The 27,849-nt window shown below is 49.1% G+C and overlaps 1 protein-coding gene across 2 annotated transcripts in view; it reads right to left on the bottom strand.

The window, feature by feature from the left end:
- Positions 1-353: 353 nt before the first annotated feature.
- The window catches only part of FBLN5 (fibulin 5), an 87,243-nt gene continuing 59,747 nt past the window's right edge, over positions 354-27,849 (bottom strand). For both annotated transcript variants that reach the window (XM_082384545.1, XM_082384546.1), the window contains 7 exons: positions 24,975-25,097; positions 22,005-22,121; positions 18,380-18,499; positions 14,202-14,324; positions 12,998-13,124; positions 9,232-9,427; positions 354-1,324 (listed from right to left, as the gene is read on the bottom strand). In XM_082384545.1, coding sequence (XP_082240671.1) covers positions 1,163-1,324; positions 9,232-9,427; positions 12,998-13,124; positions 14,202-14,324; positions 18,380-18,499; positions 22,005-22,121; positions 24,975-25,097 — 968 coding nt within the window. In that variant the 3' untranslated portion in view covers positions 354-1,162. The remainder of the gene's footprint in view (positions 1,325-9,231; positions 9,428-12,997; positions 13,125-14,201; positions 14,325-18,379; positions 18,500-22,004; positions 22,122-24,974; positions 25,098-27,849) is intronic.

Raw genomic sequence — 27,849 nt, 5'->3', positions numbered from 1 at the left:
GGTTTTTTTCTAGAAAGCTCCACTGGTTATCTACTATGCAGTCAGGAATGAGGGCCACTGATTTAAAGTAACTTGATACATTCCTATTCTGGAAAAGTACCTGGAAATAATCTACATCAAGGGGGATTGTTTGTTGTCTTCCAATTGAACGGAATAAGATTCAGGCTTGATGCATTCCCCTCCCTCCTCCACCACCATTTCTCTCCCCACCCTCACTCCTTATCATGTTGTTAACGATGATCTCAGTCTCCGGAGAGCTTTTCAAGCCAGTACACAATAAACTAAAGAGAATGAGAACCAACCAACCCCAAAGGCTGAATCATCTACGATGTCAGAATGAACCAAACACAAGATCTCTTCAAATATTTAATCAGTTTGGAGACCTCTGCCTTCCAACCCAGTTGTGTAAAAATTCTTAAAAAAGCATGATGAAGGGGTCCTCAAAGAAAACGCTGGGCTAAAATGGAGAGGAGACTGGGTTTGGGAAGACAGAACGTAACATGTGCCTTAAGGTCTTTTGAAGGAATTCTACCGCGGATTAAAAAAAAAAAATACTCAAATGAACAAGAAAAGATTAAACAGTTATACAGATTTAAGGACAACTAAAACTTCTTTTATGGCTGCAAATACCAGACATGGCTTTGAAATAGACTCTTTAAAAACCCTTAGATCCTGCTGTGGTCTCTTTCCATGGCCTTCTCTGTCCATGCAAGAAGCAAGCTAGCTACACCCAGCGCCCCCAGGGGCATTCCGGGCCTTGGCAAAGCGATCAGCGAGAGATAGAAGGAAGGCCTGGAGGAGGTGAGAGGAAGCGGTTCACAGTTTTTGAACGGGGACTCAGACCCCAGCCGACCTAATCTATTTTCTTTGAAAAATAGGGAAATAAACTGAAGGCCTTGAAAAATCACCGTCGATCTCAGGTTAGGGGGCCAATGATAAAGCTTTTTGATAACTGTGTCATAGCAACTGGGGAAGCATGTCCTTCAAAGTGACGGGGGTTTATAATAATACAGGCGTGGTCGGGACTCGGGGCTGACTCCCCAGGAGACGTTCAGCAGGAAGGGCGTCACGTCTTTCTCGCTCTCATTCTCTCTCTGGTTTCTTCGCTTCTCCTGTCCCTTGGTGCTGTTGAGAGGCAGTGTCAGAGGCTCCAGCCCAGGGCTCAGAATGGGTACTGAGACACGTATATCCGCAGTCGGATCACGGAGCTGCCTCTGAAGTTGATGACGGTGTTGACAGTGATCATTTCCAAGTCCAGCTGTACGTCCCGGGGCCCTTTGATGGGGCGTGTCATCACCAGGGTGGCACTGATGGGGCCTGTTTGCTGTGGACGGAACCGGGGATACCAGTTAGAGAAAAGTCTGACTGGCTTAAGGAACCAGGGTGAGCTTGACCCCAGAAGCTGTTGAACAACGGCAGAGCGGGTGAGGAAAGCTGTCCGTCAGGAGACGTGGCCCCTGGGACAGTCACCAAAGCAGAAGGCCAGGCGGTCTGGCCACAGCCGGCCTCTGCAGCCCCAGTCGGGGCGCTCCTCCTTGCCCACTGCTGGCAGACAGCCACTCCTCGATGCCACGCTCTCCCCCCGCCTCTGAGCGTGCTCCTCCTGGCTTCTCCCTGCTGGCCCTTCAGGTCTCACCTGAACTATCACCTCCTCGGAGGAGCTTCTGTGCTTTCCCCAGTCTAATTCAGGTCCCTATGACCCTCTGCCAGGGCACCCTCTACTTCGCCCAGGAAGGAAGGTATTCGTTACCGTGTGCCATCGTCCACCCTATTTACTTGGTCCACACTAGACTATGAACTCTGTAAGAGCAAGGACCGGGGGCAGGTTTTCCACCCCTGAATCCCACCCCCAGCACCCAGCACGGTGTCTAGCATGTGGTAAGTGTTCAGTGACTGTATCTTGAGGGAAAGAATGAATAATTGTCCAAACTAACTACGTGACTCAGGGCTGTCACTTCACGTCTCTGTGCCTCCTCTCTAAAATGAGGGTTTGTACCAGATCAGTAGTTCCCGAGTAAACAGCTCCAAAGCACCTGGGACACTTTTTAAACTAACAATTCCAGGGGCCAATTCCAAGATTTTCTGCTTCAGTGGATTTTTCGATGATGCCTGGAGAAGTGTGACTTGTTTACCAGCCTCCAGGTGGTCCTGAGTGTAGCCCCTGCTGGAGGTCCCGGCTGGACACTCTGCACTCACCTACAGCTTCACCACTCTGTGACCCTGTCGCTGTGGTCCTGATAACTTCATGTGAGCTTTCTTCCTCCTCTGAATCTTTTTCTAAAGCTTTCAAAGAGGTAAGGAGAGAGGACTGACATAACTGAGCTTCCACCATGTGTGAGGCGCTCTTCCGGCCACTTTTATGTGTATGTGCTTATTTAATCCCCGTAAAAGCTCTGAGAGTCCTGGCTACTCAAAGTGTGGTCCCTGGACCAGCAGCGTCAGCATCATCAGGGTGCTTATGAGAAATGCAGGCTCCCAGGCCCCCCTAGGACCTACTGAGCCAGAATCTGGAGCTTAACACAATCTGCAGGTGATTCACAGGCACATTAACAATTGAAAGGTGCTCATCTAAAAGCACAGGACCCAGGCTGGGGAACCTAACTGCCGTACTAAAGGTATGTCTCATTATTTCTTTTTTTCACTGTTCCTTGTGAACTGAGGTGCCATGAGTTAAGTCATTGCTTAGGATCACTAGACCAGTCAGGGACAGAGACAAGGGATACCATTCCGGTGCTTTTGTCTGACCCCAAACCCCAGGCCTTTTTTACTGCACAACAATTATCAGAAAAGACTGATGTGTGTTTTACTTCTTCCTAGCACTGCCCTGAAGGACAGATGCTCGGGGGTCAGTGTAACGGCCAGAGAGTGGGTCCCTGGAAAGGAAAGAGCACAAGGGAACAGGGCATGCTGGATAATCACTTCCTACAAGCTGCAGAGTCCAATGCTGTGCCCAGAAACTGAAAGCAACAAGCTCTGCAAAATCAAGAAACTTGGCTTGTTTAAAGCCACACCAGGCATCTTATCTGTCTCCTTGAAGGGAGGGCTCCCCATAAAGTTCTGGACGTCCTCAAGAGCTGCCACAGGTAGGACAAGGGCAGGGCAGGCAGACAGGTGCCACCCAGGGGGTGGGACCTCCCCTGTCCTCTGGGCTATCAGCAGCTTTACAGCCAGGCCATTTCCTCTTGGCATCAGCTCCCTCCATTCCCGTCAGCATCTGCGCAATTGACACCCTCTCATGCAGAGGATCGCTAGCACTTCCTTGTCAACTCTTGCAAAACCTCGGAGCCCTGGGCCAGGACTTCAGAGGGTACAGCCAAACAGGGAAATGCCCAGGACATTTACATATACAAATATCTCACCAGCTTTCGCTGTTTGCATGAACAAAGGCCAGGAGCTGAGGACCCTGAGCTGACGGCAGGCCTCTGGAGGGAGAGCTGCAGAGGCTGGGACGGGGAATGGAACAGCTGGAAACTTCCCAGTTATCCCTTTCTGTCCTTGTAAATGTCTCCAGAGTGTGAGAGCATCGTTGCCTCTCCTATTTGGAAGTAATCTTAGAGCTCAGACAGTCTGATCCCCACCAGGGTCAGATCTACAGCAGCCTGAGAAAGGCCTGCCCACAAGCACACGGAGGACTCAAGTGCCTGCCAAGAGAGCTAAGGACCGACATCTCCACTCCTCACTGGGCTTTTAGGGCAGAGCCAGGGCATTAATGAAATAGGCCTCCCAAGAGGCTCTCGTCATTGGTGGACTTGGTGGTCACTGGCACAAAATGAGGATGGTGACGGTGATGGTGGTTGATACTAGGCATTTGGTTATGACCTTGCATACATCCCTTATTTAATCCTCATAACCCTACAAAGTAAGTAGGTTAAGTACACTAGCACATGGTACTAGAGCATCTGACCAAAAATCAAGCTTCTAGCCACGAAGCTGTACGATAAGGTCTCAAGTATCTCTCAATTTCCTGACGTCCCATGGCACTTACTCTAGTTGAGAATCACTCCTTTGCACTGTAAATGTTTGCCTGGTTGTTTTCCCCTCCCTACCATAGTGTGGATTCCTGGGGGCAGAGGCACATCCTGTTTGTCCCTACACTCTCAATGCCTGACTCAGAGCTGCATATGCAGCGGTGCTGAATTAACCTCCATGACAGAAGAAGGAGTGAGTGACTGAATGCCTGTGAAGCTGCCTGCATGGGAGTAGCTTGCAAACAGTCCACCCACTGTCTGGCTGTCTGTCTTCGTGGCCCTGCTCCTACACACGCTCGGGTCTGTTCTGAGTCAACTCACGGGATGGCATTGTCTGACACGGGGCAAGCAGCCGGGCCACAGCAAGTCAGCTTCCCTTGGCCCGGCCACGTGATCCCCGTGCACTTGGCCACAGTCTGTACCCTGTGACCGTGCTCCTTCTTCTGGCCCTACTTGTGTCCCTAAGTCACCTGGCCAAAGCCAATCACCAGTCCTCCGTCCAGGGCTCAGTGTGAGACAGATTGCCAACGGGGCTCATGAAAGGGACATGTGCCTGCGTATGCACCTGTGCATTTGTGTGCACGTGAGTGTGTGCACATGTGTGCATACCTGTACCTATGCATACAAGCAAGTGTGTGCATGTGAGTGTGTGTGTGCATGAGTGAGTGTGCATTTGGTGGGTGTGGCTGTGCATACCTGTGTGTGTGTGTGTGTGTGTGTGTGTGTGTGTGTACGCGTGTGCATGCATGTGTGGGTTGGTATGCATGTGGCTTGCCTGCTGTGTAAAATGAAGCTCTTCCCAGGTGCTCGTAATACAGTCAGTGACTCTCAGGGTGGCAGAGCCTGAAGAGCCATCAAGCCCCACCCCTCACGGGATGCTGTAGTCCCTTGAGCATCTCTGACCTCCCCAGGGCCCAGCAGCCCACAAACTCTTAACAACAGTAGCAGCAGCAGCAGAAACGACGCTATCGATACAATCATAACTAATGCTTATTGGACACTTTCTATTGTGATTAGATGTTAAGGTAGACTTTTCTTGTTATCTCAATCTCAGCTGAGACCCCAAAGCTAGAAAAGTAGGTGAAAATACCCTGCATCCTAAAGAGAAATGTGAGAGTATGTACAGATACTGGTGGCAGACTGCCTGGTTTCGAATCCTGCTCTGGGGCTTCCGAGCTGTGAGACCTCCGGCAAGTTACTTCGCCTCTCTGTGCCTCAGCGCTCTCATCTGTAAAGTCGGGAAGGTCAAGCAGGCCCCAGAGCACAGGATTGTGGTGAAGATGAAAGGAGTGACACATGGAAAGTACTTGGCGTATGTCCACACCGTACAGGATTTGCTGCCAGTGCTGTCTGTGTAGTTCCTGTTGCTGTTGTTATACGATGTAAGTGTATTAAACACACTTACCAGCCCCAAAATCAAGCAAGAGGGGCTTTCACTGTGGGTCCCCTGACATGCAAGGAAGCAGAGAGCAGCACCGGACTTTCCTGGAGAAGTCTAGGGAAGAGAGCCCCAGAGCTGCCCTGTACCACGGGGAGGAGACGGGGCCGCAGGGGAGCTGGCTGCGGGTGTCCTGAAGGCCCAGCGTAAGGTCTGCCCGCCAGGGTGAGGCAACACCCACACACACAGACTTCTGAGAGAGAGGTTTGCGGTGACAAGCGGCCAGCTAGAGGCCCTCGCCCACATCTGGGAATGGTCAGTGCAAAGTCAGTCCTCAGGGAAATCTCCAAAGAACCCACAAAGCATCCCATGAAAGCAAGAGCATTTGGGCTCTGCCCCAGAGAGAGCAAGAAGGCCTGCCTACAATGGCAACAATCGAGTAAGACCCCATCCCTCCTAACCGCTCCCCTTCCACCATCTGTATCCCCAAAACCCTGAAGGAGGAGCCAGGGCAGCACAGTGAGTGGGGGGAGGGGAAGAGGAAGGCAGTACAGAGGCCAAGCTGGCAGGGGGGCGGGGGGGGGGTGGCGGGGCTGGAACTTTACACTGAAGGAGAGACTGGGCAGTTGAAGTTTCCACGTAAAGCAGCTGGGACTTCTGATATGGGAAAAAAGACAATTCAATAGGAACTGAAAGTGCCTGCGAATCTGATGGGACCCACCTGAGAGCTCATCCAGGTGTGTGCAGGTTCAAGACCGCAGAGTGAGAAAAAGAAAGTTATTGAATGTTCCATCCTGCTGGTTTGATAAAAACAGCCGTTCTGTGCTCCAGGCACTGCGCTAAGTAGATGATCTCATCCAATCCTAAAGCAGATACTGTCATTATCCCCTCTTTACAGATGAGGAAACTGAGGCTCAGAGAAGTTAGGTAACCTGCCCAAGGTCATACGGTTGGTAAGTTATAGAATGCAAACGAGGCAGGTCAGCCTGTCTCCAGAGCCGACATTGGAATGACTCCGTGGGGCCTCCTGAGGAGGGCACTGCAGCTTTGCACAGCTTGGAAAGGGAAAGCCCTGCTTCCTCCAACAGATTTCTGTCTTCCTGGCCCCATGCCCTGTGGCTTCACAGGGCCCCTACACCGAGCCTGTTTTCTCTTCCCAGGGGCAGCCTTCGAGATCTTTCCAGCCAGGATCCACCTCCCCATCCCTAAGTTCCTTCAGCCATTCCCAGGGCAGGTCTATGTTCCCTCATCCCCTTCGTGTCCTGACATCCTTATCTGAATAAATACTAAAGAATTAGGGTTCTTCTCAATGTTCTCAGAGAGAGAGCAAACCACATACAGCTCAAAGTTTTGTGAGTTTCAAGGGTCCCCTAGTCGCTGTGACAATCTAGGCACTAGAGGAAGCTCCCAGGAAGGGGCCCTCCCACGTGTTCACTCCACCTGTAGAAGAAGACAATCTTCTTCCCACCCCTCCCACCTGCCCCCACCATTGTGGGGTAGCTCTTACAAGTCAGCCTCACAGGGAACATTTGGGTCTAGGGGATTTTAGGAGGTGGTGACCTGGGAGTGAAATCTTGCCAAGACAAGGCCGCTTCCTGCAGATCTTCTATTCTGCTGGGGGGGCGGGGGTAACCTGAAGCAGGTAATGTGGGTGATGGTATTTTAAATCCCCAAGAGGGGCATCTCTGTGCCCTGTGATTGGGACCCACTGTGTCTGTACAGATGACAGAGGCCAGATTGGAGAATCCTGGTGGGCTAGGCTTATGCTCGAGGGGGGTGGGGGGTGGGGGGGTGCATCGGGGGGTGGAAAGCCTCCAGAGGCTCAGGCAGGTGGGCTGTGCTGGGTGGCCATGGCTTACGGGTTTGGAGAAAGGACTGACAGAGGCACAGCTCAACTTTTTCATCTTGAGAAGTTCCCCTACCCTCAACTCATTCCAACTTCTTCCAAAGCCCTTGACCTCGCTACACTGATCTACAGAGGCTGGGTCTGCAGGTGTGTTATCACACATGACCCAGCCCTGTTAGGGTCTTGCCAAAAACGTATTAGTGAGGAAACAGGCCCGATACCAACTCCTGGGGCCTTTTCTAATCTGTTCTAATCCTGCTTCTGAGACCTCTCTGTTTTCAGACAGTCCCAGCACCAGAGGCAAGGACTGGAAGATTCTGCCAGGGGCTGGGGAGAGGGCAGGGAAAGAGCTCAGGTATGTGGTTCCCTCACAGGCCAGTGGGCTGTGTCCCATGAAAGTGTGTAAACTTCTGAGTCTAATGCCCCACAGGGACCCCGGAAGACCACATACTGTATTCGTTAGTAATGCAGATTCCTAGGCTGAATCATGGCCCCCAAAAGTATCAGGTCTTAATCCCTGGAACCTGTAAATGTTACCTTATAAGGAAAAGGGATCTTTGCAGACATGATTAAGTTAAGGATCTGGACATGGGGAGATTATCCTGGATTACCTGGATAGGCCCTAAATCCAATCACGTGTCAATTCGAAGAGACAGAGGGAGATTTGATACCCACAGAAGAGGAGGAGGCTCAGTCACAATGTGACAACGGATGCAGAGATTGGAGTGATGTGGTCACAAGCCAAGAAATGCTGGCAGTCACCAGAAACTGGAAGAGATAAGGAATGGATTCTCCCCTGGAGCCTCCAGAAGGAGCATGGCCCTGCTGACATCTTGATTTCAGGGCAGTGAAAATGATTTCAGACTTTTGGCTTCCAGAATAAATTTCTGTTGTCTTAAGCCACCAAGTTAATGGCAATCTGTTACAGCAGCCACTGGAAACTGATACACTAGGCCTTAGCCACCATCTTCTGAAATAGATTCTCTAGAGAGGACGCTCTGGAATTCATTTTTTCAACAAGTACCCAAATTCACACTGAAATGTGAAAAACATCACTCTAAGCCAGGGGGCTCTAAAGACAGGTGATCACCCCGGAGGTTGCAGGAGATGAAACTCAATAATAGAAATGGTACAGTATTGGGTGTATGTAATTTACAAAGAAGTAAATATATTTTAGGATGTGTGCTCTAAATTTCTTTCCCGATACGGATAAGCTGGTGCTGTCCAATCAAACTTTCCGTGATGACAGAATTATTCTATATCTGAGCTAATACAGCAGCCACATGTGGCTACTGAGCCCTTGAAATGTGGATAGTGCAACAGAAGAACCTAATTTTTAATTTTACTTCATTTTCATTAGTTTAAAGAGCCACGCAGCTACTGTGTTGGACAACGCAGGTTAGAGCCCACTTCTGTGAGGAATGCCTTTAAGTTCACTGCCATGTATGTGCCATGAGAGCAGGGATTCAGGACTGTTTTGTTCACTAGAAGTCCTTCTAGTTTCTAGAAGTCCATAGTAGGTACTTGATGAGTATTTGTCAAATGAGTGGATGGAAAAAATGGATATGTGAATTCCTCTCCCACAGGATTGCAGGAGGAATCTGAAGAAGAATATACATATGTAGATAGATACAGATACAGGTATAGATATATCTATATAAATATAACTGAATCACTTTGCTGTACACCTGAAGCTAACACAACATTGTAAATTAACTATACTACAATTTTTTTTTAAATGGTTAAAAAAAAAAAAAAGAAGAATTCAGGAGGAAAGAGACCTATAATTGCATCTTGGCCTGATTTCTCATTGCAGTTGAGGATTCTGAGGCTCACAGAGGAGAAGCAACTTTCGCAAGACCACACAGAAAGTGAGAGGAACCAGGACATTGGAGTCCTGACTCGCATCCACTTCCCTTTCCTGTCTTTACACCTGCCCCTCCTGGCTCCACTCTGGCCTATTTCTAGAAGCATGCTCCAGGCTAGACAACAGAACACCTTGTTGAAGATGGTGACCATCACTCAGCACCCCCTCTTACCCGCATATAGAATTCTCTGCCCTCATTCCCAGACTTGATCTGGAAAATGTAATAAGCCCCAGGGTAGCGGGTCGTTGCTTGCATTTGGAAGATATCAGCAGGAACAGAGCGTCCAGACACCACGTCCATATCCCGGTACAAGATGGTGAAGGGCTGGTCTCTGCAGCCAGGATTCTCAGCGGGACACATACAGCGGCTGTCGGAAAGGGAAATCATGTGAGAACTCGGGAAATCCTTTCCAGATGCTGGATGTACCTACTTCCTTGTTTAAAACACTGAAAAGGAGGCCACCGCATTTTTACCATCCAAATGCTGTAACTGTAGAGGCTCTCTACTCCCAGCTCCGGTCTAAAAGCTCTCTAGCATGTAGGTGAGCTCCCTGTTTCCTAGAGAATGGCCTGTTCTGGCCAGTCAGCTATTCTTGCTACTAGAGCATAAACCTGAGATGTCTGGTTTTCAGAACACTGGGGACATCCTCTAATGCACTTCACATTTGTCACATATTTAGTCAGAAAAATGTGCTGTATAGGCCTTCACTTCCCCAGCCATCCATACTCATTGAGAAATTTTAAAAGTGAGAAAGTACATTAGACTGACAGGTCTTGAGTGGTCCGTCTACGTTTTCTATTGCACTTACCCCAGTCTGTGTGGAATATAATTCAATATTTTCTTTCTCTAAACAAGCACTCAGAACTCACTATGTATAAGATACAATATTAGGACATGACTTTAAGATGTTAGGATATTAATTGCAACAATAAATAAGATCCTGATCTTAAATTCACTCTCTAACAGGCAAAATAAAACACAGACACAAATATCTCTAATACAAAGCATCTAATTTGAAACACTAGTAATAGCATTATCATAGTATGAAGTTGACTCATTACCAAGGTATGCCTGTTATAGACACCCCTTGATTTATCCGTAAGCACCCCCATCTCTCACCTCATCCCTGAGACTCCCCCTAGGGGGTCAGAGTGCATAACAAGATGAGAACATCTGTTGATCTATGCCTTGGTGGCCAAAACTGGGAGTAAGCCTTGCTGTGCTTCTGTCACCTTCCCTAGCTTCCAATCTATCTTCAAAACCTATCATTTCTACTTCTAAAATGTAGTCCAAATCCAACCACTCCATCTCCACTGTCAGTGCACTGTCTCACTCACTGTCTCACCTGGACCTCTGTGACGGCCTCCTGTGATGGAGTAGAGGGCGCTCCCACTCCAATCTGTTACACCACAGGCAGAGTGCCCCTTGTGGAACATAAATCAGAGTATGTCTCTATCCTACTTCAAGGTTCTACGGTGGCACCCATCGCAACTTGGACAAAAACGACACACCCATTTTAGCCTCTAAAACCTCATGGGGTCTGGTCTCTGTCAGTTTCTCTAACCTCCTCTTGGGTCACCGTCCATGTCATTCACGAGGCTGCAGTTTCTTCCGGTCCCTGAAGACATCAAGGTCACTCTTGTCTCACAGTCTTTGCACATACTGTTCCCTTTGCTCATCCACCTCTGTTAACATCGACTCACCTTTCCATTCCAGCCCAAGGGTCATTTCCTTGGAGGGGCTTTCGGATTCCCCAGGCTAGACCAGGTCCAGCCTACTCTTTCATTTTGTACATTTCTGTTCTTCCTGTTCACAGCCCCTATTACCCTCTATGATCATGGATTGATTATATGACAATTTGTTTACTGTCTTCTCCTCCACTAGCATAAGAGCAAACACCACAGCACCTGGGAGCAGATGTGGCACAGAACAGGAGCTCAACTAACATTTCATAAGCAAATGTATAAAAAGAATTTTTAAAGTTTTGTTTTTTAAGGCTCCATCAAAATATCCAAGTCAAAATGTCCCGGGTGCCAAAATGGCCACATTAAAATGTCACATGTCACACAGAAAAGAATTGTTTCCTAAAAGAAGCTTGGAGGAGGGAGAGATGGCTCCTAGCTGAAGGGGATCACAGATAGCTGGGAGAGGTGACACTGGAGCTCAGATCTGAAAGATGGGGCAAATCTGTCCATGTGGCAATGGCAGGAATGCCTTCCATGTGACAGAAAATGTGCGCATGGAAGCCAGAAGGCTGGACATTCTGGGGCATGGGTGAAGGTGAGAGCAGGTCCTGTTCAGGTTGGCAGGAGTGCAGGACACCTGAACGAGGAAATGAGCTGGATGGGGGTGGCTGGAGTGAAACTGGAATGGGGCCTGGAGACAGGGAGTCTCCCAGGGTTCTCAGTGGCTAGTTGGGGACCTCGCCAGTAACACCAGCTCAGTGCTGCAAGCTGCACCGGGTCAGGTCCCCACCACAGACAAGAGTGGCCTGGAGAAACCCAGGGAGAACCAGGAATGGGAGCTGATGAGGGCAGCCTGAAGCTCTGCTCTGCTGCAAAGGGCCCTGGAACTAGAAATCAAAGAACCCTATTCTAAAGGCTACTTAGAAGCACAGCTCTTAGCAACAAGTGAAGACGTCTCTAAGGGACCAGCCTGTCCCTGCTTTGTCCTCTTCTGTCCAGCTTTTGATCAGAGCAGGAAGCACACTGGTAATCTGTGGATTTCTCTTGGAAACTGCATCTCTAGAGGGCATGAATGATAGGCACGTCCATTCATCTCTTTATCTCCCGTGGGAGGGCTGGGCGATGCTCAGGGCATTTGACTGGAAGAGAGAAGGGCAGAAGACACCCCTGCACGCGTGCATGTGAGTGTGTGTGTGTGTGCACGCACGTGCACGTGGGCTGAGGAGGAACTAAGATGGTTAAATAGGAGCTAAAGAGAAGGAAAAGGAATTCCTAATACACCAGGGGCAGAAAAACACTGTCCTAGGGCATTCACCTTGTAGAGGTTGTCTTCAATTTAGTTCTCTCCTCAATGCTAATATTTGCCATCTGGTGACTTTGTAAAATCACTGTTGTGGGACTTCCCTGGTGGTGCAGTGGTTAAGAATCCGCCTGCCAATGCAGGTTTGATCCCTGGTCCAGGAAGATCCCAGAGGCCGCAGAGCAACTAAGCTCATGTGCCACAACTACTGAGCCTGCGTTCTAGAGCCTGCGAGCCACAACTACTGAGCCCATGTGCCACAACTACTGAGCCTGTGTGCTGCAACTACTGAAGCCCGCGTGCCTAGAGCCCGTGCTCTGCAACAAGAGAAGCCACCGCAATGAGAAGCCCGCGCACCGCCACTAGAGAAAGCCCGCGCGCAGCAACAAAAACCCAACTCAACCAAAAATAAATAAATAAGTTTTAAAAATCACTATTGTGACATCAAAAACTTGATTAGAGCAAGCTAGGTAACCTCGGTTATTGAGAACTCTCTAGCGACCTCTCTAACCCCTCACTACTTCCAGCAAGGTCCAGGGAGACTGGAAGCATCCGTTTCACCTGGGGGCTTTGTCTGCAAGGCTGAGTCTCGCATCACCCCAGGCCCACAGAATCAGAATCTCCCTGCTAACAAGATCCTGGGTGGTTCCTGTGCACGTGACCTTTGAGAAGTCCAGCTCTAAAAGACCCTGTGTATCCAGAACAAAGTCACTAAAGAGAAAAGGAGGTTCATGAACCCTGCCTCTCCTTTTGGTTAGCTTTCTAGAAAATCTTCATATAGCTCTGGCATGAGTGGGGGAGTGGTAGAGAACAGTGTGTGTGTGTAGTGTAGTAGGCAGTAGGCCAGGTCTCCCAATGTGCTGGAGGTACACTCTCCTTTACACCACACTGGCAGCCTTCTGAACCAGGCCCCTCACCATGTTCCCATTTCCCAGGGGAAGCCATGACTTACTTATCGCTGATCCGCAGATAAGGCTCCTCGCAGCGGATGGGGTCAATGCACTTGAAGCCCCCTTGCAAGTTGTAGCAAGTCTGCTGCAGGATGCACGTGTGGTTTCTGTGCTCACACTCGTTGATGTCTGAAATGCACGGTAGACGAGAGGCTGAAGCCAGGCAGCACCTCCAAGGTGATGGTCACAGGCCAGATGGGTGGGAATGGGGGGGGGCTGCCTGGGTCTTTCTATAGAGCTATGCTAGCCAATATGGCAGCCACTGGCCACACGTGGTCACTGAGCCCTTGAAATGTGGCTAGTCCAAACCGAGATGTGCTGTTAAGTGGAAACTATATACCAGATTTCGACGACTTAGTAAAACCAAAGAATGTAAAATATCTTACCAATAATTTTTATATTGAGTACATAGTGGAATGGTAATATTTTGGATATATTGCATAAATAAAATATGTTCTTAAAATTAATTTTACCTGTTTCTTTTTACTGTTTTAATGTGACTAGGACATGTTACTAGGACATTTTAAATTACATATGTGGCTCACATTTGTAGCTCACAATAAATTTCTACTGCCCGGCACTGCTGTGTGGAGAATTCTTCCTTAGTGTTTGGGTTAGGCAGGTTCAAGGAGCTGAAAATGAGTCTGTTGCTCAGCTACCAGCCTCCTCCACTTGCCCCAGCGAGTGGAGCATGCGAGGGAAATCATCTCAAACAGCCAATCTGGAGGAGACCCACCCCTTTCACAGCCTGGGGTCCTGACCCTTGGAGGGACACAGCAGTCAGAGGTGAGAGGTATCTCCAGCATCCATTCTCTGGGAAGTCAGTAGAGAAAAGCTGACCAGGCTTCTCTCCAGGGGCCATGAGAAAACCTGCTCATGGACCAGGGCCAGGCCATAAGATATCCTGGTCGGGTCTGGAGCAGTCCTCAGAGGGGCCGCAGAGATCTGCCTGGGAAGGCATGACCAGCCACCTGTATCTCCAGAGTTCATTCCAGAAGCAAGAGTGGCCTTGTCCTTTCTGAGGCCAAAGGATGGATTGCAGGGCAGGAAGGCACCAGCCCAGGCATCCTGCCCAGAGCCTGCCACTCTGGGAGTCACCAGCACCCACTCACACCCTCACCTCTGCCACCTTCCCCGGGTAAAGGCATCCAGGTGACCCCCCACCGAGCCAGCCCCACCTCACACCTCCCCTCTGAACAGCCTTACCCTGGCAGCTTCGGTTGTCATCCAGCAGGATGTAGCCAGCTGGGCAGGAGCAGAAGTATGTGCCAGGCTGGTTCACACACTCATGTTGGCACAGGAACTCAGAGAAGCTGCACTCGTCCATATCTGGGGGAGACAAGTTACACCTGCTGTTTATAATCACCGACTACCCAGGGATGGGAGCTTAGCTATTCCAGCTTTATTTATTCCAGCTTCCACACTCTCCTGACACATAGGATAGCTTTACTGCCAAGAAGTTGCCAATTCACTTCTTGAACACTTCTGATGATGGGGAGCTCACTACCTATCAAGGCTGCCCACTGATATTTGAACAGCTCTAATTGTTAGAAAATTCTCTCCTACATGGAGCTGAAATCTGTCTCCATCAAGCTTATAACACCCTTTGCCTCTGGCTCAGCTACATCATCTACTCATCACTGGTTCATTTTTGCTGTATAGGTGAATCCACCCTCCACCTCTGGAGGTGAGATTTGTTTGCCTGCTGGAGTTTTCTGCGTGCAGAGCTCTTCCCCCAGACCTAAACACATTCGCTGGCCCCAGTCTTCCGAAAGGGCAACTTTACCAGTGCTAACTCCCCTCTAATCTCCTGCAAGTTGAGAAACAATATTATTCCTAAAATCACAACTAAAAGGGACATCTCCAGAAGGCCAGGGGGTGTGAATTATATTAAAACTTCAGGGACTTCCCTGGTGGTCCAGTGGTTAAAACTTCGCCTTCCAATGCAGGGGGTATGGGTTTGATCCCTGGTCAGGGAGCTAAGATCCCACATGCCTCCCGGCCAAAAAACCAAAACATAAAACAGAAGCAATATTGTAACAAATTCAAAAAAGACTTTAGAAATGGTCCACATCAAAAAAGTCTTTTAAAAAAGCAAACAAAAAACCAACCAAACAAAAACAACTTCATTGTGTCCAAAAACCTCCTTGAAAGAGAAAACTGGAGCAGCATGGGGTGGCCCTCCTGCCTCAGGTGATCCCTGGGACGTGGGACCTGGCGCTGGGCCAGCTCTCCAGCTGCAGAGGTGGGGACGTGAAGGGGGAGCCACTGAACTTTTAGACTGTGGCCGCTGATGCAGAAGCGGGCGTTCCAGGAAAGCCAACTCTTCATCACACACAGCGTTTGGCAACAGAGCCCCCATTTGAGCCTCATGCGATAAGCACGCCAAAGAAAACATGTTTTTCTTTCATTTGTTGTTTCCCGAAAACTTGCTTTCTCTGTTTTCCCCATGTGACATGTCCTCGGATTGCTCTCTGGAATCACCCAGAGAGGGTGTCAGCGCACGTGAGGCTACTTCTCCACCATCTGATAATTCCAGGTGTTACATGACTGATGTCTCTCACATTCGAGAGGGAAAAACTCCTTCCCTTTTCTCCCAGGGGCCTTTGGGCGACAGGTTATGAGCCAGCAGAATTGGGAGGCTGATTTGAAAATTTAAGTGATAGGGAGGGTGGGAGGGAGACGCAAGAGGGAGGAGATACGGGGATATATGTATAGCTGATAAAGCAGAAACTAACACAACACTGTAAAGCAATTATACTCCAATAAATATGTTAAAAAAATAAAATCACACTCAGTGAGTCAGATCTGCTCTGTCCTGCCCGCCTCCCACTCCCCGGGAGCCTCAGAGAGTCTGGTCTTGGCTCCAGCCAACCTAACAGAGAGTGTCCTGCTTATTTCTGTTAAACTTGTAGATTCCATTCATACCTTTAGTAGAAGCAGTGGTAAAACCTGTCATTTCCTGAGAGCTCGCTATGTACCAAGCCCTGGGTTAGATGCTTTACATGCCTCATTTTATTTAATCCTCACCTCGGCCCTAGAAGGAGGTGCAATTACTAACCACACCTTACAGAGAGAAAATGGAGGCTCACAGAAGTTAGGTAACTTAACTAAATTTCCTGATACTGAGTAAGCAGGAAAGCTGGGATTTGAACCCAGCCAGAGGCCCTCCCAGATCCTACACTCGTCAGCACAGTGCCATAATGTCTCCCTAAATGTAAATCATGCTCAGAACTTCAGACTGGTGGATCTGGGGAGTCCTAGGGTTGGGAAATCCCCTGAGCGGGGCTAGCCCCAGTGCAGATGGAGAGGGTAGCACCCACCTCCACCTAACAGACCCGCTCAGTTTATCTCGGGCACAATCCCCAGACGTTACTAAGGGCTGTGGCTCCATCCTCCACTTGAAATACAAAAGCTGAAATACAAGGCTGGTTCTGGCAGGGAGCCCACATGAGGCCATTTTCACGCATCCACATGAGAACCCACCATGGTTTCCAGGGTCAGCTCACTTAGCAAATCTCTAAGGGACACGGCTAGGAAGGGTCTGGGGCTGCACGGAGGGGCCCCACCAGCTGGGATAACACAGTGAAGGTAACAGTTCCTGGGGGTGAAACAAGCAGCACAGAAAGGCAGTAAGTAGGAGGGGACAGACAGCAAACTCCCTGAAAACATCCCTGCCTACTCTTGGGCCAGCCCTAAAGCCTGCAGTGGACAAAAAAGTGGGCATCGTGGTGAACGTGGAGAAGACGGCCATTTTGGTTAAAGTGAGTCAACTGAAAATCTTTGCCAAACCACCAAGGATGGCTTCTTGAAAAGCCAAAAGTCCCTTACACCTTCACTTAGAGAAAGTAAGTTAACACATAATGACACTCAGTTACCACAGCTCATTTAATCTATATGAGCACCCTGTGAAGGTGTTTGTTTGTTGGTTTGTTTTGTAACAAATGGGGAAACTGAGGCTCAGGCAGTGACTTGGCCAGGGAAAGTACTAAACAGGAGAACCAGACTTTGACCTTGGCTCCGTCTGACTCCGCAGTCGCTCTCCCATACCTCCTGCACAGGAGGCCAGTAACCATCTGTGGATGGGCAGACAATTCTCCAGAAACGAATAATCCCATCTCATAAGGCTAAGCTTTCCACCTCTTAGTTCCTTGGCCCAGATTCCCCAAAGGAGTGCCATGGCAGGAGGAAGGGGGGGGGGCAGTGAAATCTAGGAAGAAAGTAGCTTTTCATGACTGAGGGTATTTTATGGCTGTTTCTGGGACTGACATTTAATCGATCTAAGGCTCTCTGTAACTGCCTACTTTCGGCTCTGGCTTTCCTGGCCCTGGGGAGAAGTGCTCATTTGTTTCAGAGAATTCTGTCCCTAGAACACTCCGGTCCTACGTGAAGCTATTACACAAGTCCCATTCATGAAACCCTAGGATTAGGAAACTTTCCATTCTGGAGGACAGAAAGATTTTCACACCCTCGGGTATGGCCCACTCATTTTGAAAAATACAGGGAAGCATCATTAATTTGTACTGTGCTCGTTTACAATTCCTGATGATGCTAAAAGTGGATGGAATAGAGTTTAATTCAACATTTACAAAAAATAGGGAAAGAAAAGAAGGAAAAATTAAGCAAAGGTTGAGCTGTACATGGCTCTGTGCAGGATGCCACAGGAACAAATATGAGTAAGATGCTGTCTCTATTCTCAAGGAGTTTACAAGAGTTTACACGTTTCTAAGAAAGTTATAATAGTGTCCATACGCTAGCTTGGGCAGAGTCATAGCTTCTTGGGCTTGGAAGGAATTTGCGAAAGGTCAACTGAGCCATCTATGTTTTCACAACAAATTAAGATTTTACTCATTCAACATCCAATCATTCATTAGTTGATTTGCAAACTAGTTATTGCATGCTCGAAGTGTGCCAGGCCTGGAGCTAGGCACTGATTGTAGAGATTTTAATAGTTTACATACACAGTCTCATTCATTCAACACTCCCCCTCCCAACCCTACCCTGTGAGACTTGCTCTTATTCCTGCTATTATTCTATTGGTACTATCTGCACTATCCCCAAGACTTGACTCAGTGCTGGGTGAGGACAGATAACTCAACCCAACATGCAATATTAGGCAACTCCTTTTCCTCTTCAACGTCATGTCAGACCCTAAAAGGTAGCTCAACTGATTTTTGCACTAAGGGTCAAATGACAAGGACATGGGACTGCACGCCACCTTTTGGGAAGTGACTCATTTCTGTTTTGTGTGGTTGTGACCCACTGCACTGGAAAATGTCCCAAACTGGAGATGTGTCTGGGAAATGAGAGGAAACACCTGTGAAGAAAGTCCCCGCCCCTGTGCCCCTAATACAGGTGGAAGTCTCCAACGCCAAGCCCATTACCACTGCAATGAACTCCATCATCCTCAAGTTCATATCCCGGGTCGCAGCGGCAGATGAAAGAGCCATAGGTGTTGACGCAGGTCTGCACGCAGGGGTTCTCAGTTGTACACTCGTTCACGTCTGTGGAAAACCAAAGCACATCACTGACCATTCCCACAACAGAACATTTGTACTAATCAGGCAGTAAAATGCACCAGCAACAAAATTACTACCACTAGGAGACCAGATCCACAGGCACCAAGGATCTCCATCTAGGACCAATCAGATGGACAGCTCAGACCCCAAAGTGTTCACGGAAGAACCAGGGCCTCCATTTGTACGTCCCTCCTGGGGTTGCAAGCTGGGAAGGGTGGAAATGGCATGTATACTATCATATACATGTATACACATGTACACGTATACACCTTCGAGAAGTCCACTCTCCAAGGCTCACCAACAGGAATTTCTAGGCAACATCTGATCTTTCCCATCACCGATTGAATTCATCCCCAATTAGCTCTTCCCTCACCTCCATTGACTTTGAAGTTTCAGGTAAAGAAGTAAATAATCATGACAATTTAAATAATAACTCTATTCATTATTGCTGTGGACTGAATTGTGTCCCCTCCAAAATTCATATGCTGAAACCCTCACCCCCAAATGTGATGATATTTGGAGATGGGGCCTTTAGGAGGTGATTTAGGTTAAATGAACTCATAGGGTGGGGCCCTCATGATGGGATTAATGCCCTTATAAAAAAGAAGCACCAGAGAGCTCACTCTTGTTCTTTCTGCCATATGAGACATAGGGAGAAGGTGGCCACCTACAAGCCAGGAGGAGAAGCCTCACAAGCACCCGACCATGCTGGCACCTTAACCTTGGACTTTCAGCCTCCCCACCTGTGAGGAAATAAATTTCTGTTGTTTAAGCCACCCAGCTTATGGTATTTTGTCATGGCAACCTGAGCTGACTAAGACAGTTAGACAGAAATAATGTCACTGATTATTACAAAAGGATCTCACACTCATGGGATACTTACAGCCCTGTTTCAGGACCATCACCCCATGTTACAAGTTCAGTAGAATAAGGAGAAGACCACAAAGGGGCACAAGGAAACTTTAAGGAGTGATGGATTATTCATTATCTTGAGTTGGTGATGGTTTCATGGGGGTATACATAAGTCAAAGTGCGTGAAATCATGTACTTTTAAGAGTGCAGTTCATTTTACGTCAATTATACATCAACAAAGATGTTTACCTCTGTTTTGAGGTTGAGAGATGTGCCTAAGTCCCCAGGCTAACAAGGGCACAGTTGAAACTGGGACGTAAGTCAGGGGTCTTTCCACAATACCCAAGATTCATTCCGCACAGCTCGGAGAAGGGGGAGGGAAGGAGGGAGCCCCTTTGTACAATGGCATCAGCTGACCCATTCTGAGCTCCCCCATCCCGCTGCCACGCTCCATAGGGCAATGAACAAAGTTCCAGCTGAGAGAATTTCTATCCCCTTCAAATTCCAGGTTAACCTCTGAAGACTCTTAACAGAGATTTGAGGGCTTTCAGAGCTAAAAGGTAAGTGGCTTAGAAAAAGAAAAAAACAGATGGCCATGCATGGAGGGTCCAGTGAGATACCAGTCTCCGCTGGTGCCCAATGGGAGTCTAGAGGCTGTCCACCCAGGAGGCCAAGAAAATGTCGTGGTGCCAGGCCGTCGAGTGCAAGTTCAGGCAGAACAGCACTAATGAGCATTAAGGGCTGCAGTCCTCGGCTTCCGGCCGGATGCCGGCCATGCAAGGTGAATGAGCTTACGGCCCACCCGCTCACAGCTCTCAGCTGCTTGTGCTTCTGCCCCCTGGGGCCCTGGCTGCCCTCTCCTGCCAGCCCTGGCATGCACACGTGCCCAAATGCCCTTCAGAGTCCTTTGGGAGCAGATCGCATCCCACTCCGACTTGCTGGACAGGAAGGCTGGACCCTTGGTTCTACACTCATCTCTGCCACCACCTAGCTGTGTGACTCTGGCCAAGTTGCTTAACCTTTCTGAGCCTCGATTTCCTCATCTGCCCTGCCTACCTCATAAGGTTATTGTTGGAGTTCAGTGAAATGAACAAATGTGACAATGCTTTGAAGAGGGAGGGCAAAGCACTCTTCCTTGCTTGAGGTGTTAGGAATACAAAAGCTCGCCGGAGTATGTAACATCCTGTGTTGTCGCGGGCCCTGCTGATGCAATATCCCAGTGGCCAAGTGCCCAGTGTCCAGGCCTGGAGGCCGTGCCTGCTGCTTTATCACGCTGCTGGCCTTGGCACTGCCAGGTGTGTCAACTGTTCCTTGTCAAAGGCCGGTCCCTGAAGGACACATGGGCCTTTTGGCTCTTCTGCGCGTGGCTGTTCCTTAGTGGGCGCTGGGGGAAAACCTGGGCTGGCAACTCGAGCATCCAGCCCTGGCACAGAGAAGCCTGCATCTGCTCTAAGCCCCTTATCACAGCAGCAAAGGAGCCAGGCGCCTGCTCCCTGCTCTATCAGCTCCCTCAACCTCCCAGCCCAGGCTCTGCTCTCAAAAGAAAATGAGTTCTCCTGGCGAGAGGAACACAGTCGAGACTTCTTGGAACAAGCAGCAGAACCAACTTTGGAAGAGAGACTTAGAAAGAATCCAGGATCCAACTCTTTAACGCTGATGCCTTCCTGTTTACCCAATGATTTAGATACGATTAAACTAATGGAGACATAATATCCTCCAAGTAGCTGGCCAGGAGCCTGCCAGCCAGACCTCGAATGGTGTGACAAGGAAATGGATCCTGCAAAACCTGGTGACAGGCTCCAAACAAAGACCTCATTCTGAGTCTCCGGCGCTGCCTCCACCCTGGGTGGGGCAGCTGCCAGGGCCTGGAGGCCCGGGCAGCGGGCTGGGGGCGGGGAGCTTGAGGCCAGGCAGGAATTGCACTAATTCTTGGGTCTTAAGTCCCCCACTCACTTCCTGAGCAGAAGAAGCCTTCAGATGGAAACTGCAATAGGCCTGGAACTTGTTTTTCTTACTTATCAGTATTTGAAGCGATCACGTGAAAGTCAGAAAATGCCTTTGTTTCTTTCATTCTGTTACTGCGGGGAATGCTGGGTTGTAGGGGAAGTTACCACCACTTCCGGACGCTCTGCTAAATAACAGGCCCTCCTAACACGGGTGAGGGGAAACTGTAAGGAGAGGCATCAAAGTTGCCCGTGAAAACCCCGCATAGAGTGTACCTGAATATTTTGCAATTCATCAAGAATCAGGAGCCCTCTCTCCTCATCTCTCTTTGGGCCTCAGGAATTGAACTCAGGCTATAGGACATGTGACAACATTTCTGGTTGGCCAAAAAAGCTGGCAAGGCTACTTGTGGACAGCAGATACATAGAGAGAAGCAAATCCATGAAATCATAAGCTCCCAGCTGGTGGATGACTGTGGTTCTAATTTCAGCAATACTCAGAGGACATTCTGACATGTTTCACATAACCTCAGTTGGGATCTCAGGTTTCTGTAAACAATGGGATGGGCAGGCAGGGACAATGAGTGGAAATACACTTTAACAACAGCGTTTCCCACCAACATAAACTGTCAGACTCTGAAGAAGACAGCATCTAGGGTTTCACATTGTGTTCAATTATCATTCACATCACATACCTTGGCAAGACCTTCCATCCTCGTTGAGGGTGAAACCAGGGTTGCACGTACAGGAATAAGATCCAGGAACATTCGCACACAGCTGCTGGCAGTAGCCATAGCGACATTCATCAATGTCTGGAAACAGAATTGCAAGCAAGGTAAGATATTCTTTCTTCTCAATCACCGATGCCACCCCAGCATCATTACTGGAGTAGGATCACAAAGGGAAGCATAGGAGAACTAACACAACAACAGCACCTACTAAGTGTCAGGGATGGTGACACCCTCTGGATTCCGGGCTCAATCTCTCTACCATCCTCCCTGACCCATCTCAGTGTTATCAACACCTGAACCTATGCTGAAAGTTGTAGAAGAAATTTCTGCTTAGAGTGGAACATTGGTCAAGATGGCCTCTAAGATTTTACACAAATCTAAGATTTAATGCTAAGATTTATCCAACACCAAGAGTCACTCTAAGATCCTACTTAAACGTGTCATTGCCCTGGAAAGGGACAAGTTGGCTTAAAGTGCAAGAGGAATCCATAGCCTGGCTCCTGTAGGCTCTTTGCCAGCTCCACTAATAATGAATATGTCCAGCTGTCAGGAACAAGAGTGAGTGTAGGCCAGGTCAGACTGGGTAGCACTGCGGTCTGGAGACCTATGAATCCAGGAACACAAGGATGCCGGAGTTGGCCTCGCATCTCCTCCTTGTAGCAGAGTGGACATAAAACTCTGGATAAACACTCCTCTTCCAAGCCATGATTGGCCTTTCCTGAGCAAGCAGCTATGTGGGTGAATGGTTCCTTCTAGCAGAGCCAGGCTGACATGTACCAGTCAACAGGGAGGCTGACGTCATTGGGAAAGCACTTCTCAATACCCCAAGCTGATGGGCTGACGGGCTGACAGCTGGAGAATTCACTCCTGCAGGATAGAGTGTTTCGAATGAAGCCTCCAGGTGGGGACCAAGTCTCACCTGACTATAGCTATAACTGGTCCTTATTTCATCCTCACCTCCCCCTAAACGTTCCCCCTCTGGTACCCCACTTCCTCTGGAACCAGGGTCCACCAAGGGCTCTGAAGGCCAGCTCAGAACTTGTCTCTGTGCCTGGTTTCCACCACCTACTGCCAAAAAGGACCCCATCTCCACCTCACTCATTGTTCAGCCCTCCTCAGAAACCATGCCCTGCCCTTGTCATTCTGTTTTATCTCTGAGTCGCAGCTACTTCTAACCTGGCTCACCCCACTGCCCACCAAGTGCCACGCAGCTCCTGCTTATAAAGCACATTGACTTGTGCAGTTGCTGATCCTGACCTCTTACGTGGGTGCAGTTGGGCACGTCCCCAAGCCAGGGAGGCAGCAGGGGGAAAAGAGGGCGTCTTCTGCCTAGGGGTACCTTGGAAGAAAGGCGATTCCCAGCCCCTTATTTTTCTGCAAAAGCAATGCCTCCAAAGTCGCACAGAGGGGGTGGTGGACGGCTATGGAATTTGCATTTTGAAAGAGAAAGAAGAGTTTGGCTGAGAGAAGGCATGAGTTTAGCCCATACTGAGGAAAGGTCTTCACTTTGGATGTAAAGTGTAAGCAGGCCATGCATGTAGCACCACGTCAGGCCTCCAGGAGCATCCCTCCCAAAGCTTCATGCTCTGCGGAAGAGAACAACCCCCCTGGTAGAGGAATGTCCCAATTACTGCCCCCACTCAGATGGGGAGAGGTTTCCTGGCCCCAAGGTCTCTGTAATCTGGCCTGTATGTCCTGGTCACCGGTTCTCTCTAGCACCTTCTTGTGGTGGAAAAAACTGGACTGAGAAACAGGAGACAGATTTTAGACCAACTCACTCTAACTTTGTCCAACACGTTCCTCTTCTTTGAGTCTCAGTTTCCAACTCTATAAAAGTTGGATGACATAATATCTAACATCCCTTCCAGCTCTGAAATTCTACATACTGACTTCCCATACAAATAACTCACACTGGTTTGCTTATGTTCAAATCAGTGGCATCAAATTTTCCATAATAGCTGAGGTTGGTTAAAATGCAAAGCAATCATCATATTTACAAATGTCCATGTGCAGCCAGCTCTTTGGTGCCTGCAAAGGAGAACCAAGTCAAGTCTAGGCTGGCTTGTCAGACCCCAGGACGCTTTGGACAGGGCTCTAGAGGAGACCTCAGCTCAGTCTCAATCAAGAAAGACCTGGAAAGAAGAACCTTTTTGTTTGTTTGTTTCCATGATGTTATTTGGATTTGTTTCTCAGCTCCTCCAGGACTGACTTTCAGGAGGCAGAATAGTGTCTTAGAGAATTTAAACTAGTAGGGCTTTTCCAAGAAAACAGCAAAGAAATCTCACCCTACAAAGAGAAAGTGAAGTGACAGCTAGAGATTGCTATGAATTCATTCACTTGGCTAAACCAAAAACTAGAGGAGAAGAAAGGAAAATAGCCCTCCAGTAAAAATAAACAGAGAGATCATATAGCCGATGCCAACTGCAAGGGACAAAATTCTCAATTGGTGCTGACTGACTCCTTAAAAAAAGACCACAGTTAGTGGGGTGGGCGTGGGGTGGGGGCTGTGATGGGGTATTAGGAGGAGATGATATTAGACCAGAATCCGCTGATCCACATTTGAGACTTGGGACATTTCTGTGACTAAGCAAGAATTCCCTTCTATTGGTATGATCTAATTGGGACAGAATAACCCTCACCTCTATCACTTCCTGCCTTGGTTATCAACTTCCTGAAGGCAGAAAGTCTAGGTAGAATCAAACATGAATCCTTAAAAAGTACTTTCAAAAACTCTGATGACGACATGCAGTGATGTGGTGATGGTGACAACTGATTTTAAAGGGTGGTACTACGCATAAGCTCAACAACCTTCTGCCTCCCCCACCCCCAGAGAAAAGCCCGCTGCCCTTAGACCACAAGCCATGCCCACATTTCACTATACCCAACACAAGCATTAACTCTCAAGAGTTTCTGTGTAGCCCACAGAGCTGTTACCTAAGCACTGGCCTTCGAGCAGCCAGTAGCCGTCAGTGCAGGAGCAGGTATACCCTCCTTCTGTGTTGATGCAAATCTGGGTAGGGTTGCACTGGTGGGAATCCGTTGCACACTCGTCCACATCTGTAACACAGACATGTTCCAAAGAATGTCACTTACATGTTAGAGCCCTGCAGCCACTAGAGGTGCCAGCTGCTTGCTTGTCTGGCTGGGAGGCAGTTGATAATGTCCCTGGGTTATATCCAAGGAGACGGAAGCACCTCCCTAACAGGTACCACTAGGAGACCCTGACCTTTTCGGAGGGGGCAGAGCTAATCTGCTCCCTGGAAATCCACAAGGGAAATGGCCAAAAAGAGAACACACATCCTCAAGCACGTTTCTGCCATCCTAGCCCATCATTCTCTGAAAGCAAGTTCGACCATTACTTGGTTTAGAAATGCATTTTGTAGTAGGCTTACCCATTCACATATTAAACCGGTCTGTTGTGTACCTGCTGTGTGCACAGAGCTATGATAAATACCACTGAGAACATAACAGAAGAAAAAGAAACGTCCCTGGCCAGCGGAATGTTGTAGTCAAGTCACTTGACTGCATCCACGCGCGAAAATCTTTCAACGTAGAGCTCCTGCTGCTTCGTGAAGCTCCCCAGAGCCCTCCGGTCTTCCTCCCACGCCAGAGCGCCGAGGGCTGATCTCTTGCTGCCTGCTGCTGACACTGGGTTTCTCCAAGCTGCTGCGTCCCCATCTGCCTGCCATGACTGTGTGCAGGTACTTATGTCCAAGTCGGTCGGTCCCGTTTCCTTAGCTGGGATCTCAGAGCACAGAGACCAAGTTGTTTTCATGGCCACATTTCTCATCTGGTGTACACAGCACTCAGAGAACTGTTTCAGCTGAAACGAATCCTTCTTCCCTTTCTCCCCACACTGCACTTTAGAAAGAGTGTTCAATCCTATAAGCAGTCCTCCTGACGCCACGCTCTCACTTTGACCTAAAGGACAAGACCCCCTAAACCTTCGGCTATGAAGGGATTCACCCAGCGCCCTGGATTCGCCTGGGCAGGTCCCGCCTCTCCTCATCACTCCTGCCCTCACCTGCCTGTACTTTAGGGCTCCTGCCTTTTGCCCCCTCCTCACTGCAGGCAGGGTTTGCTCATCTACCCCTTCTCCCTGCCTCTCCAGAACAGACCGTCGTGCCATTGGAAATAACATTAAAAACTGCACTTCACTGAGCCTGGGCAGTGCGCCCAACTCCTCATTTTTTCTCACAATCGCTCCATGCGGTGAGCTGGTGACCCCCACTTACAGATGGGAAAACAGTGAAGATGCTGAATCACCAAGGCCAGAGCCAAGTCCAGGCTTCCCCACCTGCCTGCCTCCCAACCCCCTCTGTGCAGGAGTGACGGAGGTCACACTGCATGACCCAGGCAGGTCAAGCAGAGGAGAGAGGGCTGAGCTTTTGCTGCCTTTTCCTGCCCCACCTGGAAAATTGTCTGCCTCTTGACATCACAGATGGAAGACTGCGGTGGGGCTGGGGGGCACCTAGGATTCCAAAGTGTAAGCTCCTTGGGTAGCACAGGTGTGCACTCAGGAAGCAAGCACAGCTGGTCCAGTGAAACGTTCAGCCAGGTAAGCGATGGTCTCCAGGCTCCAAGCGACACCACCACAATCCACCACCACTGGCATCATGGGTCAACACCAACGACACTGGTCAGTTCCCATTCCACCCCCAATGACCAGGTGTCTGGGCATCGTGTGGAACCAGGCTCCAGCCCGCGAAACATGGGCCACCTCCAAGAACCCGCTTCCAGGGTGGCAGCAGCCTCTGCTCCAGCCTGACATGTGACGACGCGCAGCCTCAGCGGCAAAGACCCGCCGCCGTTCTCAGCTGCAAGAGCTCCTGCCTTTGCCCTGGGCCTCGCTTCCAGACCCAGGTCTGCCCACCCGGAAAAGCCTCCCAGGGGAAGCGGCGAATAATGCTTGGCCAGCAGCCTCTCCTGCTCAAATCCATACTGAAGCCTCTGATAATAAATAACACCACTATTGGCCAGCACATATTTACATTTTTTCAGCGGGAAGTGATAGACGGCAATTGTACCCTGGGAACAACATTGCCTTAGGAATTTGTGCTCTTTTTCCTGCTACAAGGGGAACGCAGGGTGAGGGAGACTTAAGGGGCAACAGAGCTGTTAGAGAGACTTGGTGATAGCAAGTTCCCAAGGCTCTGTGTTTGTGTAAACTGGGTGCACACGACATGCCCCCAAAGCCCTGCACAGAGGAACCAAACGCTCATGAGGGGACCAGACTGGGCTCAGAAGGGCATGTGAGGTCTAAATGTGTTTGCACATGTGCACACACAGGCACGTGCAAACTATTCAAATACAGAAACAAAATCTCTAAAGTTTTTTTTAAAAACAAAAAAACTCCACCACTTTTACTGAGTTAAAGAATTAACTCAGTTATACCACATTTCTGTTGATGTACGTTCAAAAAACTACTTAAATTGATTGATTGAATGATTGAATGGGTTGAATCAATCAACTGACATTGGATTGTCAACATAAATATATTTTGAGAACTCAATAAGTTTGGAGTCTTTGGGGGATGTAAGTCCCATCTTTATATCCTCAAAACATACCTGGGGCTTCCCTGGTGGTGCAGTCGTTAAGAATCCACCTGCCAATGCAGGAAACACGAGTTCAAGCCCTGATCCGGGAAGATCCCACATGCCGTGGAGCAACTAAGCCCATGCGCCACAAATACTGAGCCTGAGCTCTAGAGCCTGTGAGCCGCAACTACTGAATCCCGCGCGCCACAACTACTGAAGTCCGCGCGCCTAGAGCCTGTGCTCTGCAACGAGAAGTCACTGCAATGAGAAGC

This window comes from Balaenoptera borealis (assembly GCF_965194805.1).
Source record: "Balaenoptera borealis genome assembly, chromosome: 3".
Taxonomy (NCBI): domain Eukaryota; kingdom Metazoa; phylum Chordata; class Mammalia; order Artiodactyla; family Balaenopteridae; genus Balaenoptera; species Balaenoptera borealis.
The sequence above is the reverse complement of the archived record's forward strand: the minus strand, read 5'-3'. Positions and strand labels throughout refer to the sequence as shown.